General features: G+C 39.2%; 2 protein-coding genes across 5 annotated transcripts in view; both read left to right on the forward strand.

Moving 5' to 3' along the window:
- CNOT4 (CCR4-NOT transcription complex subunit 4) overlaps positions 1 to 13,730 on the forward strand; it is a 51,768-nt gene extending 38,038 nt beyond the window's left edge. For 2 of the 4 annotated variants that reach the window (XM_028745796.2, XM_028745797.2), the window contains exons 11-12: positions 11,446 to 11,658; positions 12,357 to 13,730. In XM_028745796.2, the coding sequence (XP_028601629.1) occupies positions 11,446 to 11,658; positions 12,357 to 12,658 (515 nt within the window). In that variant the 3' untranslated portion in view covers positions 12,659 to 13,730. The remainder of the gene's footprint in view (positions 1 to 11,445; positions 11,659 to 12,356) is intronic. The other 2 variants (XM_028745800.2, XM_028745801.2) reach the window with 1 other exon arrangement.
- The window catches only part of LOC114605350 (solute carrier family 23 member 1-like), an 81,298-nt gene that overhangs the window by 5,765 nt on the left and 58,002 nt on the right, over positions 1 to 17,531 (forward strand). The window lies entirely within an intron of this gene.

The raw sequence follows: 17,531 nt of genomic DNA on the forward strand, positions 1-17,531 counted from the left end.
CATTTCTGCCAAACTAAAATAAAAGTGAAAATCAGATTATTGTGTTCAAAGAGTCTAAGTAAAATTAAAGCATTAAAATTCTGAGCTGAACAAGAAGAGGGCTTCCCTAGGCACATAGTTTTATCTCTAGTATGATAGTTCATGAGGATCATCACCATCATACCTGTTCATTTTATGACCTTTTGTGTTGATACCTTGTCATGCTCGCTCTTGTCTATTTCTACCATTTCTCCATTGCCAGTATACTTAGCAAACATTTAATTTAATTATTGCTGTTAGGGAAATTACTATGCTCAGACAGATAGCTGGCTGGCCCACAAGAGGGCAAACAGTGATGATCTTTTATTCTCACGACTTTCCTGCTTCTTCCCACAGAATGTTGATTTAGTTGCTGGAATGTATGTGTCCATATCTTATGAATGTGGCAGTACCTGTCGAGAAAGTCCTGTCACTTTGGGGGCATTGCAGATCAAGAGCAATGCTTAAAAATCAAGTTATTACAGCAGAGCTTTAGAATAGAACTAGCTAGTAAATCTAGTTACCAGCACATAGAGATGTTAACGGAGAGATCACTCATTTTACTCTGCTATATTTCTATCAAATGTAAGATCTAAAAATGGGAATTGATTACCTCCCAATAGTGAAAAAAGCAAAAGCTAAATTCTGTGTTCTATTCTTTATAGTCTGTTTATGTTCTGTTTATCTGACCTTATGAAAAGCGGAATCTGGAATCCAATCTTTGCTTACAGAGCGCAGCGGTCTGCTGCTCTACATAATGGCTTAATAATTGTTACTAAGCACACAGTAGTGTTTAGGCCACTTTATTTACAAGTCCCTGAAGGCTTCGGTCATGATCCAGAGCTGCATGCACAATTGACTTACTTTCTAAGTTTCCCTTTCAAGTACTCCCCTTGCTTTACTTAAAAACCATTTCCGCAAAGTTTGGATGTATTTGTAAGATCTCTTCAGCATTTCTCCAAGGTCCCATTTCAGTTGCTCTCATGCCAAAGCACGTAACTTGTTTCTAAACACACTTAAAGTTTAAATGCTCTAACAGCATTTGTAACACACAACATATGTAGTTGGTGTGTGTGTGTGTCCTGTCCATATTTGACTTGGATCACAACCTTAATTTAGAATTTGCAGGGAATGTAATTCCACCCCCCAAAACTCTTCCCTTTTTCTGAAACTCTTCAGTTTGAATCGTAATAAATGTAAAACGCAGCATAAAATCAGAATGACATATTTAAGGGTATGTTCATTGGTTTACAGAGAAACTGTGATGATGCAACTAAACTGTGGTATGAGAAAATATTTCTGCTCCAGTGCATTTGGGTTTTTTAATGAGATGCTTTGCTTTTCCTGTTCTCTAAGCTGCTTTTTTATATTAAGCAACCTGTATGGTTTCCAAGTCTTGTACATATACAGCGGTATCTCAGATTACTCATTTGAACTTCAGTATAACTAAATCCTAAACTAGAGATGGGCAGTTGATGGGCCACAGTTGCGTTTTGGACAGACTGCCCAATCCCAGGAAAGTATGTGTATATAAAGATATCTGCATACTAGGCCTTAGCCCTTTTCCCGGCATATCTTTTCAGACCTTGTTAATTGCTGCTGCTGCTTATACTGTATAAATACCAAGTTCCATATGAGTTGACAGTTCATAGCAACTTCAATATTATTAGATGTCAACATTGCTGATATTAAGATTTATAAGGAGATAGTCTAACAAAGGAAAATTACAATGGCATGATTGTTGGCTCAAGCTCAAAAGTGAAGACACTTTCTATATGAATATGAAATGGCATCTTTATTTTGTCTTGATGATGCTTAGGAGCTTTTAAGGGATTTTCCTGGGTTTCAGTTGTGTGACTCGGTTTCATAGAGAAATATATAGTAAGGAGGATTTCCGTATTTGATAATCCTACTCAAAATGATGCTGAAATGTGAGTCTAAGAGTATTAACAGTATTTTGTGCATCACTCACTGAAAGAGAAGTGTACATCTGAATTCAGCTTTGGTCAGGTTAGTTCTAAGGGGCACCTAGGTTGTAGATCTGCTCTGTAGGGTGCTGGAGAAGTGTCCCACTATCCAGTTGCCTGACAAATTCGGAAGTAGAGAGCTAGAATATCAGATTTGGGGCTTTCTACATCTAGAGCATGTGCTTTACACTTTTGCTAAACTAAACTCAAACCCCATTTCAAAAGTCTGCTCATGTCAGTACATTCAGGTTGCTATACTACCATGGAGGAGTTTGGTTCCGGAGCCATGTAAGCTTTTATTGTGACACTCTTACCTATTGGGATATCTTCCTGTAAGCCAGCATCATGTTGTGTTTTATTGATCCTAGTTTAAAGTGAAAGGTGACACAGGTAAGCAGTATTGGACTGTTTAGCTATGTTACACCGTAGAGTAACTTACAGAATTGAATTGTCTTTTTTGTCATTTTAGATGTCAAAATGCTTTTGTTATCTAATGAATTTCTTACCAAATATAAAGCTCAAAGACTACCTGGGAACAGGTCCCAGAATTAAATGTCTACATTTACCATGAGAATTGAAGGGCAAAACACTTTAAAAAGAGAGCCATGAAATGCAGAATAGCCATCAAAAAATGGTGATGGCTGCTTGCTACACGTACATAGCAGTAGAAAACAAGTGTTGTGTTTTCTACAATGTACCGTATTTTTCGCTCTATAACACGCACCCGACCATAACACGCACGTAGTTTTTAGAGGAGGAAAATCCGTAGGCATTCCCTCCATAACACGCACAGACATTTCCCCTTACTTTCTAGGAGGGAAAAAGTGAGTGTTATGGTGCAAAAAATATGGTAACTTGTGGAGCAGCTTTCAGAATTTAGTACAAATGTACTTTACATTAAAAGTCTCCTTTGTCTGCATATCTGCTGAGGGGATTTATATTGCCAAGATACATTTTTTGTTTTGTTTGAAAAGATTTGTTTTGTTTTGTTTGAAAAGATTGCACAAACCGCCAGTGCTGGACTGCCGGTGCCTTGTCCGTTTTTCCTATGTTGATGTATTTGAAAACCCCTATGAAGCTTTTTCAGTACATTAGTTGTCATTGAAATAGTAATATTGAATGGAAATATTTTTAAATTATTCAGTTATTCCAGAAAAAAACAAACTTTAAAGCTCTCCAAGATGCAAAAAACAGAACCTACTGAGTACTAAAACCTTTTTCTCTGTGTGAGCATACCACTTTGCTCTATACTGCTGGTTTATCTCATTCAGTATTAGCAGCAGCATCTCCAGGGCAGTGTTTTCTCAGCTCTGCAGTCTGAGTTCCTTGAGATGTTGGGGATTGAACCTTCTGCATGCAAAGCAAGGCCTATGCTATGGCCCCTGGCTCTCCCTGGGCATGGCAGAATACAGGGCGTCATGCTAGATTTTCCTTTCCTTTGGACCATCACTTCCCGTTCATTGGTTCATAGTCTTAGTCCTACAAAATAACTGGCCATGCAAAACCTGCTTATTATCAAAGGAGTTTCCATGTACAGTATGGTATGTACCATATTTAATGGTATGATGTGTTCTTGGTATGTTTAATACTGGTATGTTCTTGGCTGAATAGTCAGCCCTGGTCTGTAGGGTGAAGACATCAGGTGTTAAACACCATCTAACCCCAGGATCATTGGGTGGAAGAGTGTTTGAACTGTAATTGTTTTTGGAATGTTTTTAACTGAAACTACTCAGTGCACAGAGCAAGCATTGTAAACTTCAGTAGAACTTAAGCTCTAGAGGAGAAAACTAGTCAAGAGTAGGAGCCTATGGACACATGATGTTCCTGATGGTTTAACCATGGCTAAACAAAAGAAGAACTGTTCCTAGAATCACTTATCATGAGCTGCATTACCCTCTTTGCAGGAATACTTACTCAGCAGCAATAAAAGGTGGGGCTCAGTCATCCTCCAGAAGGTAGGAGACAAAGGAGAACATGATCTCTTACTCTATTCATACCAATTGACTATGGTTAAACAACTGGAAAAGTTACATGTGCATTGTCAAGAAGTGTGAAACGAAGCATAACGCTGGCCATGAGTGTGAAATGAAAATTTTAGCCTCTGCAGAAATTGGCAGCTGGCCAGTAACAGCTTCTGTTGTGATGCCTCCTTTCCAAAGCTCTTGGGTTATTTTTATTTTATTATATTTTATTTTTATTTATTAGATTTATATACCGTCTTTCATCAAGGACCTCAGTGTGATTCACAAGATAAAAAGAGATGCTTTAAGTGATGACGCTAATCATTTTAACTTGGAGGAATACTTCACAGCTGAATCTTAAAATATGTCTGCTAAGGCTTATTGAGCGGTTCATACATTCTAACTTACTGCAAGTAGACCATGAGATCACAGCCCCTTAGCATGATTTGTTTTATTTTATTTTTAAAAAAGACTTCTATGTTCCCTTTGGCATTACACTGCCCAGATGAATTACAGACTTCAGATAGCAGATGAGATGGTTAAATGCCTTGAATATTTTATAGAAAGTCGGGCCTGGCATCAGCACATGGCGTGGTCAGTCAGATGCTGGAGTCCAAAGGGCCCCAGCTGTGTCCACTGCTGCTCTGGGCTGGGCAAAATTATTCCGTTTTGCCATTCTACACTGCTGAGGAGCTGGAGCAATGGCTATATACTGTCAGCGCTCTCAAAGTAGTATTGCTTCAGAATAATGCCATAACAGGAAAATGGGTGAGGAATTAAAATAGACTTCAGCGCTCTCTGCAGTCACTCCACTTCTATCTGCACCAAGCAGCAAGAAAAAGTTCTTAACTAAGCAGACTCATAATTCCCCTCATCCTTTGCTTTTCAGTGCTAAGGAGCTCTGAGCAGTTGCAGCAAAGGAGCCAGTTTAATTGCTTTCCTGTGCCCCTGATACTGTGTTGATTCCCAGTGATGCTATGTCAGGGACTTTGGGAAGGGATTAAACAGACAGCTTCCTGACAGCTTCCTGCAGTTGCTCATAACTCCTCTCACCACTGAGTGGAATGGAGGGAGAGGAATGCTTAAATGGCCCACCTGGGCTGTATAGGGACCCTTTAAAGATTTGCTGGCTCTGGTGGGGTGCCTAGCAGTCTAAAAGAACAAATGAGCTGTCTGTTTTGTGTCCCATATAGCAGCTCTCTGGAGCAATACTACATTGGGGTCGTAGAGAAATGCACAATAACAGCTTCACACTGCATACATGGTGCTCCTCTCTGAGCCACCACTACTGTTGATGCCTCTGCTGCAACTCTGGACATCCCTGTCAATAAATCCATCAAGGGTATGGCCATTGCAGGGGACACTAAAGCCATTTCCCCTAGGTCCCCTTCATACATTTAGCTGGCTTTGGATGGAGTATAAATGTTGGTGATGGATTGTGATAAACCTGTGTCTGTCCTTCATTACCTCTGATTGTGCATAATGGGGTTGGTGGAGAGACCGGGGGGTGAGGTGGGGGAAGGTAAGATTCCCCCATGGAAAATTCATATGCCTTTTGGGGAGAAGACTGACTTAGAGCCCGTCTATCTGGCACCTAGTTTTGTCTGCAGGGACTTTTTTGCACGGAGGAGCAATTGTTTAAGCAAGCTCATATCTGCTGTCTGAAATGTACAGTTGAGACACAGATTAGCCACCTAATTTGCTGTTTCTTAGAATGAAGTCTTAGGTGTTGCAGGATTACTGTGTCCCACCATCTGGCTTTGGTATAAAGCGTCTGACAGTGAAGAGCTTCGAAGCAGAGAGAGTTTGATAGTTTGTCATGTATTCAGAAGTCCTGAATGAGTGCTAGAGAAGGGTTTACTAAAGTCCATTCTTCTATGAATCTGTGTTTGAATTTATTTGAACTAGACTGCTCCAGTCTGCTGGATTTTGGTATGTCATAATGTATCACCTCATATCTGGGTTTTCATCTCCATCTAGTGGTGGAAAAGCAGAGAATTGCTACCTGTGAGATAAATCTGGGTCTAGTATCTTAGATCAGCTATCTTCAACCCTTTCAAACCCAGGGTCTACTTTTAATTCAAACATGCATTTTGGGATCCATTAATTTTTTTACCATATATTTGCATGATGGACATGCTTCTGTTGCAACCTACCTCGGATCAGGCCACAACTTACTAGTGTCTCCCGACACACCAGTTGAAGATCAGTGTATTTGGATTAATGCTTCAAGATTGGGATTTTGTGCCAGTTCCAAGCTGCTGACAGCCTCATGAGGAGCATACATTTCTTTAAAAGATGCTTTGACTAATATTTTGATCATGTGAAAACTGAGACTATAGTTGAAAATGCTCTTTTGCAATATTTCACAGAATTTGGATCTTTGTGAGAAGGAGGTTTTTATTTCTCCTTTTATTCACCACAGCTGAGGAAGGAACAGGGAGGCTTTCTAAGTAAAATTGCTTGAATTGCATGTTGCTATATCACTTAGCATCTTCTACTGTATTCAGATAAAAAGTGGGTTGTTTGCCCTATTTATTTATTTCTTGGGGGTAAAGAGCAAAATTTCCATTTAATGGTCAGGTTTAGGGGATGACCACTGAGAAAATAATTAACTTTCAGTAATGATTCCTCTGCTCACTTGGAGTAAGCCTTATTGAACATAGACTAATGGAAAAACATGAACAAGGTGAGGCTACATGATAATTAATATTGAAATATTAATATATTGGTGCAAATTATGTTTGAATGTTTATTATGTTTATTATGTTTATTAAAGATACAATTAGTCAAAGGAAATGTAAGTATTCTAAAAATAGGATGGTATCAGATTAAGTCATACTCAGACCCACTGAAATCAGTGGGCTTAAGTTAGTCATATCCATGTCAGTGAGTCTACTTATTGTAGTTCAGGTGCTCATATTCATTTTCAAGATTGTACATTTCTTCCTTAAGCCTAATTTACAAAAAAACAAAACATTTGCTGTCTTTCATTTCTTTGTGTTTTCATTGATGCAAAAATGGATTTCATTCATTAAAGTATTTATCCTCTGTCTCTCCCATTTAAAGTAACTATAATTTAAATAAGCTAGGATCATAACCCATGGTTTGAAATTGGGTGGTTTTGCAACTGACCATAGTTTGTGTTAAACCGGTATTCCTTGGTTTAGATGAATTAGGAATATGTGACTAGTTAAAGGTAAATGTTTTCCAAGACTTTTCTGGCTCATTCATGTCACAATAAACCATGTTGTGTTGTTAGAACACCACCATTTTGTGTGTCAACAGCTACTTTCTATGAGTACACTTGTTCTGCGATCATATTAGCAAGGATTCCTTTATCTAGCCCATTGCCTTTTCTTTATATTCATCACTTTATAGCAGATACATTTTTTGAAAGTTGGTGATGCGCATCTGCCTGAAATTCATGCGGTATTCCTGTAACATAGGTGACTTCTGAACAAGTGACAAATTACAGAGATGCTGCTAGAAAAAACATTTTTGCTTAGCATTTGCAAAAGTGACAAAGCAGTATCACATCATGCATTTGTGGATTACACATTTCTCACATCACACCCATTTCATAAGAGTAAATACAAAATTGTCAGAACTTTGTCCTGTTTAAAAGTTGAGCTGCCCTAAATAGCACCTATTCTGCATTGTGGCTCAGATTCCATTTTGGCTTATAAAGGAATATAACTCCCCTCTTACTAAAATTTGAATACCCTCTTTCTCTTTACTTACCTCGGGAGAAGGGGAAGAACAAACACTGGGGGCAGAGTTAATATTTAAGGACAATATTGTTTAAAGTCAAAGATAATCCAGTCAAATATTTTTTTAGTTCAGTACTTAGAATGCAGGTTAATAAAATATATTTGAATAATACCAAAGCCTCACTATGTATTTTTTGCCTTTTGCAATATTGAACTTGGCTGATAAACAAAAGCTATTCCATATAGGCAGTATGGCCTTTCCTTATGACAGTTTCTTAGTATTGTACAGAACAGGTTAACAGAAGACAGTCCCACCATCCCTGACTGCTTGGCCTGTTCGAGTCCAACAATATGTGGCAGGTCCCTCACCTTAATATCCTACTGACACCTGTATTCCAACTGCATGTAGGTCTTTGTGGGAAGGAAGCCATGATAACACTATCTCTTGCGTAGTTGAGGTTTCAAGGAGGACTGTGCCTGAGTTAACCAATCCCAGAGTACTTGAGCACAGGGCTATATGTACTCTTAAATCAGGCGTTCACAAACTCAGCCCTCCAGCTGTTTTGGGACTACAACTCCCATCATCCCTAGCTACAGTAACAGGACCAGTGGTCAGGGAGTTTGGGGATGCCTGTCTTAAATACTTAAGAAGAAGAAAAGTTGCTGAACTAGGGTAACCCTTTCTGAATTCTACAACCTCTATTATGCATTTCCCTTTCACCTCGTTTTGTTTCTATCATTTACCTGCTCCTAACCATGAAAGAGAGGCCAGGACCAGCGAGGAGCCCTCAAGCCCCCACTCTACCTCACTAGAAATATTATGCAGCCATATTGTCACCCTGGGCTCCTTTGTGAAGAGGTGTAGAAAAAAGAAATTAAACATAATACTATATTTGGCGTCTGAGTTTCACAAGTCATTTATCACATATGCTCCAACCCTTGCGGTAAAAACAAAGAAGCCAAGGTTCTCAGTAACCTAAATTCTGAGCCTGAAACCATATTCCCGTGTAGCAGTTAATGTTTCTGCTAAATTAATGTGGTTAAGGTCAGCAGGGGAAGGACAAAGGGAATTCATGCTGCAGAAGGAAAGGATGGAGAGGAGAGACAACCTGCCTGCCCACTCCTTCTTTGGTTAATGGTAGATAGCAAACCGGGAGTATTATATCTACACCAGATACCTAGTTGAGTGCACAGTGCATCTCTCAAAGCCTAGAGACTGCTTCTTTGAGCACCTGTCAGTATTTGAGAAGTATTTGTCAGTAGCTGAGGACAACATTACTGGTTTAGCCCTGAAGTGATAAGTAGTGTAGACCACCTGTTTCACACAACAGTTCCTTTGCAGCGGTAGCTGAGAGGTCACAATTTTTGTGCTTACTCATATACACTGATACTAAGCTAAAATAGCTTTCATTGGTTTACTAACAACAAATATTGAGCAACCCAAATTATTTCACTCTCTGAGATGGGTGCTGTTTGCCTTTCAGTGTTTGGTAGTCCACTTCTTCTTTCCTATGACTTGAACAGCCTCCAGGGTAACTTCTTGGTTAAATATTGTCCCCATTTAAATAAATTGCTGTCCACGCAGTAATTTGCTCCTCTGCCCGTGGCAGACCATTTTCACTTATTTTGCAATTGATTTGACTCTAAACTGTGGTTATTTTCACAAAGGGTATCCATCTACCCCATGTCACCCTTCAGGTTTTGCTTTTAAAGTTTGCTTCTTGAGGAAGGGCAGTTATGTACCCTTGGTTTGTGATTTGAAGGCTGCAAAAGTTGTAACTTCAATGGGCGGTGAGTGATAAACATTGTTCCTCTTGCTTGTTTGCTCTTTTCCCATTTCTCTCTTGATTCCCATTTCAGATCAGCTCTTAACTGTATATCTGCAAAGGCCTTCATGAGCATGTGCTCATCGGTACATAGTTAGACCCCCCTAAAAAGGAATATAAACAGTCTTCTTGTCAGACATAGCTTGGGTAAATGTTCTTAATAGTGGACCTTTTTACAGATATAGATTGAAATCTGTCTAATGATTCTTGAGGATGTTCAATCACTTATAGAATACTCTGTCCAAATGCTGTTCACAAGAGAAGAAAGATGACTTTGGATCACTAGTTCTAGAAAGTATTGTCAAGTAATTAATTCTTTTTCCCCCAAAATCTGTTTTACCAAAGATGAGGATTTGTTACTTTAAGTATCCAAACAAATATGACAACTTAAAAACAGTTGCAGCATTTATTTTATTTTCAAATTCTGGTTTGGATCCAGACTTGGTTAATGCCTGCAAGACCCACTACCTAAGCAGAGTCCCACTCACGATACATTTCCTCTGATGGAAGAAGGGGAGATGACTTTTCAGTTGCCTACTTCCCCTTCAGCTGCTTGTGTCCTCCAAAAAACAAAAAAAAAACCACCTGCTCCATGTGGTCGGAGAACCCTCCAGAACAGCATGGGAGGTGGTGCTGGAGTCTTCAAGCCAAAGGGGAATCAACAAGTTGCTTCATCGTGTTTCACCAGCAGATGAAACCCATCTCAGTCACTTGTAGGTGTTTAAACATAGAACTGAAATAACATACCTACAGAGATCAGCAGAACAAGAAAGCTCAAATAAATTGGGAATTAGTGGTAGATGACCATCTTAGGCTCTGTATGGAAATTCACAAATCAAATGATCATATTTCTCCTTGCAAAAAATTTTCAACATTTTGTTTTTCTAAATACACATGTCATGTCCAACTTCACTTTTTTGTTGATTAAACCATCTATAGAATTTGGGTGTGTGATCAACGGTTTTTAAAAACATAATTTTATAATGGGATTAAGCTGCTGTGTCCTAGGATTTGTGTAGTCAAGCATTCTTTTGTTAACAGTGACTACCTAGTTACCTCTGAATCTAATGCTTCCAGGATCTAATACTCAGAGGGGTACTGCCACTGGACATCAAAGTGCCATTTAGCTATCACAACTAGCAACTGTTGATAGGCCTATTCTCCATAAACTTTGCCTGGTCCTTTGTAAATGTGAACTAGTCATATCTTCCGGTTATCAATTCTCTAAGATTTGAAGTCTTAGTTGTGTGTTTGACTGGAGTTCAAAGAATGCCATACAAATGTTCCTAATATTTCTAATATTAGTAGAGTAACGATTTAGTACTGGTCATTTCTCTTCCCTTAGAGAGACTGAAGCTAGTAGTCCTGTATATGAGTGTGGTTCTTTAGTGTGTCGTTCATAACTTCAGAGCAGGTTGGAATTCATCTGAAAAGACTTAGGGATTTCCTTTTTCTTCAGAGTCTCTGTGCTAAAACAGGTTCTCCCTACCTCTGACAAAGTACAAGTGATGTATAAAGTTTTCACAATTCTCTAACCCTGTTCAGATTCTGTAGCATTGTCTTGCATCTTCTTCAGTAGGAAGCTGTTAGAACTTCTTTGGTAAATCTAAAGAGATCTTGTCTTTGGACAATGGGAGCTTTCATCTGAAGATGTTGTGTTTTTTCTTGCTAGTAATGAAAATCAGTGTGTTTTAACCATTGTGGTTTCAGCCCTGATTTTCATGGGGAAGGACTTAGGTTTTTCTCCATCACATGCTTAAGTAATAGTGCGTACTGTGGCAGCCCAACATTCAAGCTTCATCTTGATTTATCATCATTGCCCCATTCTCTTGATAGGGAATCAGTGTTAAATGCTTAGAGAACCACCATCTTTCACTAAAAACAGCATCTGTTTCTAACTTCAGCTTTTTATTTTCTATCTTTCATTTTCTTTTTTCTTTTTTGTTGATAAATCTCCCAGACAACAACAGTTCTGTAGAGAGTTTAAATATGAAGGAATGGCAGGACGGGCTAAGGGCACTTCTACCGAACATTAACATCAACTTTGGTGGACTGCCCAATGCTACTTCCCCCTCCAACGCCAACCACAGTGTATCAACATCCAACACTGCCACCACCGACAGCCTGAATTGGGACAGCCCTGGCAGCTGGATGGACCCCGCAATCATCACAGGTAACGATTTCTCGCTCATTCAGCTCCACTGAGAATTACCAAGTGCATATTTGGCACAAATTAATCAATGCTTTTTTTGGAAGAAAGAAAGAAAAAGCAACTCTATGCGGTGGTCTCTTCCAGCTTCCATCCACCAAACTTTCTAGAGGTCCAAGCATCTTTTGGGGGGGAAACAAGGCATTAGCCCCCTCCATCCCAATATCCGTTGCATGTTCAGCGTCTTCCCAATACATCTTTAGACTTGAGTAGGTTGCCCTGTGATCTAATGGCTTGCCAGTTCTGTCATTGAAATTCCTTAGGCACTGATACATTAACTGGACTCTTTTTCATTAAAAAGGAACATACTCCACTTGTTTATAAAGCTCTCTTATAAGGCTATTTGTGTTTCCCTTTTAAAGGCTAAAGCATGATTTGGAAAAAGGTAGAGGAGCAAATGGTATCTGGTAGAGCTAGATTGTGAATAAATCTCTGGACGAATGTTGTAGAAAGTGTGAAAAGTTCTCCAAGGGGCAAATGTTTCTTGTGAAAGCTCAACTACTGTTTTGTCTGGAACACGGTTATAACAGTCCTTTGTACAAACTAATAATGTTTTCTTACCATTGCCATTGGTTAGGTTTAAGCTGACCTACTTCACATTTGAAGTTCTTGCTTGCTCTGACTTAACCTCTTTCTCCTCCTATGTTTTCTCTTCTTCCTAGGTATCCCAGCCTCCGCTGGAAACAGTTTAGACACCCTTCAAGACGACAATCCACCACACTGGCTAAAATCTCTTCAGGCTCTCACAGAGATGGATGGCCCCAGTGCTGCCCCGACACAGACCCCCCACAGTAACCCCTTCAGCACACAGATTCCTCTGCACAGAGCCAGTTGGAATCCTTACTCCCCACCTTCAAACCCCGCCAGTTTTCACTCTCCTCCCCCAGGCTTCCAGACAGCTTTCAGACCCCCCAGTAAAACCCCCACAGATCTACTACAGAGCTCAGCGCTGGATCGTCATTAGGAAAAGTTCAAAAACATTAGAAATGCAGGAATTGCCCCACCCAGACTTCCTACACCCACCCATGGCCCCTCCTCCACATCTTTCTTTCTGAAGAATCCAGTTCCTGATCAAAACTCTTCCCCACCAGCCTCCAAATGCAATGCAATCACAGGGTCATAACCATATCTCTTTTTTAAATTTTATTTTAAGATTCTGCTAAGCCAGTGTTTGAAATACACTGATGAATTTTCTTTAAACACACAAAGAAAAAAGAGAGAGAGAAATCAAAAAGTGCATAAAAAGGAAAATATTATTTTCATAAATCTTTTGCACGAGATTACTTTAGCCTAGCAGAAAATGTCAAGTAGGGGGAAATAATATAAAATTCAGAATCAAATGCAGCAATGTAAAAGCAGTTTAATTTAAATGAGAGTTTCAAGGTATAGGGGGAAAAACCAGTGGCCTGGCATTTATTTTGCATTCTGTGTCTCAGTATGCAGGGAGATAGCCCCCCACCCCCTGTTTGGGAGGGTGGGACAGTATTGTCAGTAAGATTTGTCATGAAGTGGGTTGAAGGACAGTTTGCCTGTTGAAATAAACTGACATGTTGCCTTGTTCCTAAGAAGTGGTTTAACAGAGGGATATTTTAAAATTTTGGCTTTAGATTTCAAGTAAACGTAATGTTTTAAAAATATTCACAGATTTAATACCTAGCATATACATGATATAATTATAAGCAGCTGAAACACGAGTGATATTTACTTCAGTCTTTCTGTCTCCTTGTCAGTCTCTCTTTCTTTTTTTTCTTTCTTTTCTTTTTTTAAAAAAATCACCTGATTAAGGCACTCTGGGATAGCACTGCATTGGGGCCACATGATCACCATCAGGAGCGCAACCTTTGACGACCTCTGCCTGCAGCTTTTACTTAACCTTGTAGTTTCTGGACGTTTGTGCAGTATTGAAAGACAGGAAAAGAGAAACAGATAAAATTAAACATGGTTATAACCTGACTCTAAAACTAAAAACAAGGAAATGTACCTCTTTCTTCAGAATTAAAACTAAAATCTTAAATAAAACAGAAAACTTGATGACAGCTTTTTGTGAGTTCTCCTTCTTTGATTTTGTGCTCATTTTTGTCAGTTCATGTGATGGGTTTGGCAGAAAACATCCTCTCTGTGCATGCCCCATTGGACTGTTGCCCTCTCTGCCCTAGTGCCAACGTTAGCTTTTCTGTGCCATATCTTGCCCAGCTTTACTGTATTTTACTCAGTTAACATCCTGCTTTTTGGCAATGCTGTCTCCAGAGTTTTTAAATTTAGGGGAATTTCCAAAGGGGATTACAAAATTGTTTATTGTATATTGCATTTTGCATAGGGGGGCTTACATAGATCAAAAATACTTACTAGACTGTGGCCAGTGTTCTGTATATTCCCACTTTTCGCACACAGCTGACTGTTGATTATTACATGGAACTGCACATATGCATTTAAAATACACTGAGAAATAGGGTCAATATATTCAGGAGAAAGTTCAATTTCTGGTTATTTGAGCTCAGAAAATCAGTGTGCCCTTTGTGCTGTAAACAATAAAATAATGCCTTCCATCACAGCAGCCTGGTTCAGACATAATCCTAGGCTGCTTAAACCACAACTTCTCATGATGTCCAAACCAGGAAATTCTGTTTAAAGCGTTCTCTCCAAACCCAGAAAGCAGGATGGAAGGGCTTGAGGCAGTACAAGACATCTATATAGCTTGTTCCAAGGCCAAATAAACCATGTTTTATGCTTCCAGTTTCACCCCAGGAGAAAGCAAGAGTGAAGCAGTTTTATGTGTTGTTTTAATCCATAGATTCTAAAGTGAGATTGCATATGTGTCTTATAATCCTACATAAAAATATACATCTTGCATTTTGGCACCCACTTAATTCTCACTAAAGATTGAAATCTTACCTTGGAGTCAGCCCAGCCTTTATGTTATGGGGTATATATTGTTTTATATCAGGAAGGCATGCCCTATAGAGCATAGTTAGAGTTCTATAGGACATGCCACCACCATCCACCTCTAAGATGAGGGCTACCTCTAGTTATGGCAAAGTTTAAAGTTGCTATGTACTCACCGTGTGAAAATAAGATTTGCATATTGTGTGCCTTTTCAGGAAAATTTAACATTTAAAACCCACGCATTTCTGTAGTTTACATTTTTAATTCGGTCTACACAATTTATATACAGGAGGTCTAACTTTTGTAATGACATTCATTTTTCTGAACATTTTTCTTGAATACAGTATTCTATCTCTGTGCATGTACAGTGTTGAATAGCACAGGCCACAAGTTAAAGAAAGTCTTTGGTTCAGACCAGATTTTCAGCACGAAACACTTTGTGTGGACTTAAAACAAGCTGTTAGGCATTAGCATCTGATTCCATCTTCTATAATGGGGATAATTCTCAAAGTTCTCAGCCTGTTGTAAAGACTACTGAGAATGTGTGAAGCATTTGGGCACTTAGAATTTGTGTGTGTGTGTGTGTGTGTGTGTGTGCGTGCATGTGCACATACAGAGTCTTTCCTATTCAAGCCTTGATATAAGCTACTATCTATAAAATTAGCAAATATACTGGATATTCAAAACAAGTTTTCTTTACATGAGTTCCAAAACATTTTATCCAGTATGATCACTTGTGCCTTGCAGCCATAGAGCCATTGAAGATGTTTAGAAAAAGCCATGTAATTTTAGATTACTAATGAACTAGCACTGACAATAGAGTTTAATAGAAAATCCTTGCATAATGAATGCATAAGCATTTGATACATACTGTGTATAACCACTTCCATGATTGTTTAGCTGCAGTTGATCTACACACCAATTGACTTGCTTGGTATTGCCAGAATTATTATTTTTTGGCCCCTGCTTTTGTTTATTGCTTTATGCCTAAATTTAGAATGTACATTTTCTCCTCCGACTTTGATGCATATCTATATATAGATTTGAAAGGAATGGATGACACCCGTTTTGTTCAGTTTACATTCTCTTCCTAACAATTATAGAAAGATGGTGGTACATCAAGTAGATGATGAATGGATTCTACATCACTCTGGAAAATATAGGTACAATTCCTACAATTCCACTTGTTGCTCGCAATGCCTGGTTTGGTACGAGTTGTTTTCTGGGTCCAGAGATTAAAAAGTAATCAAGTAAAATGCATTAACATAAATGATAAACATTCTATTGCATTAATATAAAGAATGTGAATTTCAGAATTTCAAATTCTGTGTCTGAAAGGGTTGAAGTACAGGGACCTATTCAGCTACATCCTAGATAAATTTTTTCCCCTAAGGCAAATGCTTAGTCACTTTGTGTAGATGTGACTCCTCACAGAAGGTTGCTTCGTGTGTTGTATATAGCTTGCATTCTGCAAATGTAGATAAGTTCCAAGTTGCTGTTGAAAATCTCCTTTTCCCCTGCCAGTTGAAGTGTGTGAAAGGAGGGCTCTCCACACGCCTGGATTCTCTCTGTGTTTAAACTTGCTCTGAGCTTGCTGCTAGTGGGGTGCTGTATTCTCCAGCAATAGGGATGTCTTGGACTGTGTGTCTCAAATGCAGTTTTTCTAACTGTAGCAAATGTACCCAGTCAGATCCATCATCTTGAATATAAATACATTACCATTATTACCATCTCTGGTTTTAAGTGATCTCTAGTTCAGGAGTGGGATACTTTTGGCCCTCCTAATGTTGCTGAACTAAAACTCCATTTAGCCCCAGTAAGCACAACACAGCAAACATTGAGCGTTGTCAGTGGAAGCTTTGGCAGCCTCTGCCTACTGAGATTAGAAAGACACACTCCTTACTGAACTTCAGGCATGTAACAAAGACTTTCTTTTTACAGCGGGCATCATAAGTGTTCGGGGTTTTGCTGGTTGAATTTGTTTTGTGTATGGTTCATTTTCATGTGCACTGCTTAGGAATGCTAATAATTAAGCAGTATATAAAGTCTCAGGGATGATGGGAGTTGTAGTTCAACATCTAGAGGGTGATAATGTCCCCACCCCTTCTTTAGCAGATGATCTCAATAGGGACTTTCCTTGAGGATGTAGCAAGGTACCATGCTAATTCTTATACCAGTTACGTTTCTGCTTTTAGTAAAATGTCATTGGACAACAGTCATTACTACCACTTTCTCCCAGTTGTCCTTGGTGCAGCCTGAATCAATACATAGCAGAAACTAATCTGTCTGTGCGTCTTTTCCTGTCCCCATCTTATGACTTTGGGCCTTAAGAATTTGCCCTACATTTTCTCCTCCCCACCCTGTCACCTTTTATTTAAAATTCCCGCCTGAATAAGAGAGCTGAAGAACTTGAAAAACTGCTTGTGAGTTTTGGTTGACCCTAAATAAGGTAGCTTAAGTGTCTTTTGGTTTTGCCTCTAATAGACCAACACAGCTATCTGGTTTTGTGCAAATTTGTAGACACCCCTCCCTGGTTTCTTTTTATGGTTTACTTGGCTTGTTATGTTGTTTTGCTGAGGGTGGGGATAGGAAATCAATGACATGCCCCATTTTATGGGAGTATGGAATTACAAGGTTTGGCAGCATCTTGGTATGTGCAGTTCCCTTGTAGCACCCTTGAGCCCCAGCTTCTTACATTCATTTTTGGGAGGAGGGAGGCAGAAGATAAAGTACTTATCAGTTTCAGCTAGAGTTCCCTTGGTGGTGGCAATTCTGTGGGACAGCCCAGATGCTGATGCATATCTGCAGCAATGTTGTCAGGATCCCTAGAAGTGGCCTCACTTGTATGCGCCAGGTGAGACAACATAATCCCAGCATAATGTAAGTGACTATGACAAGCCAGATATCCAGAGAAACTAGCAACTGAGGCGTAATAATGCCACTTAGCAGTATTA

This window comes from Podarcis muralis, chromosome 10, assembly GCF_964188315.1.
Source record: "Podarcis muralis chromosome 10, rPodMur119.hap1.1, whole genome shotgun sequence".
Lineage (NCBI taxonomy): Eukaryota > Metazoa > Chordata > Lepidosauria > Squamata > Lacertidae > Podarcis > Podarcis muralis.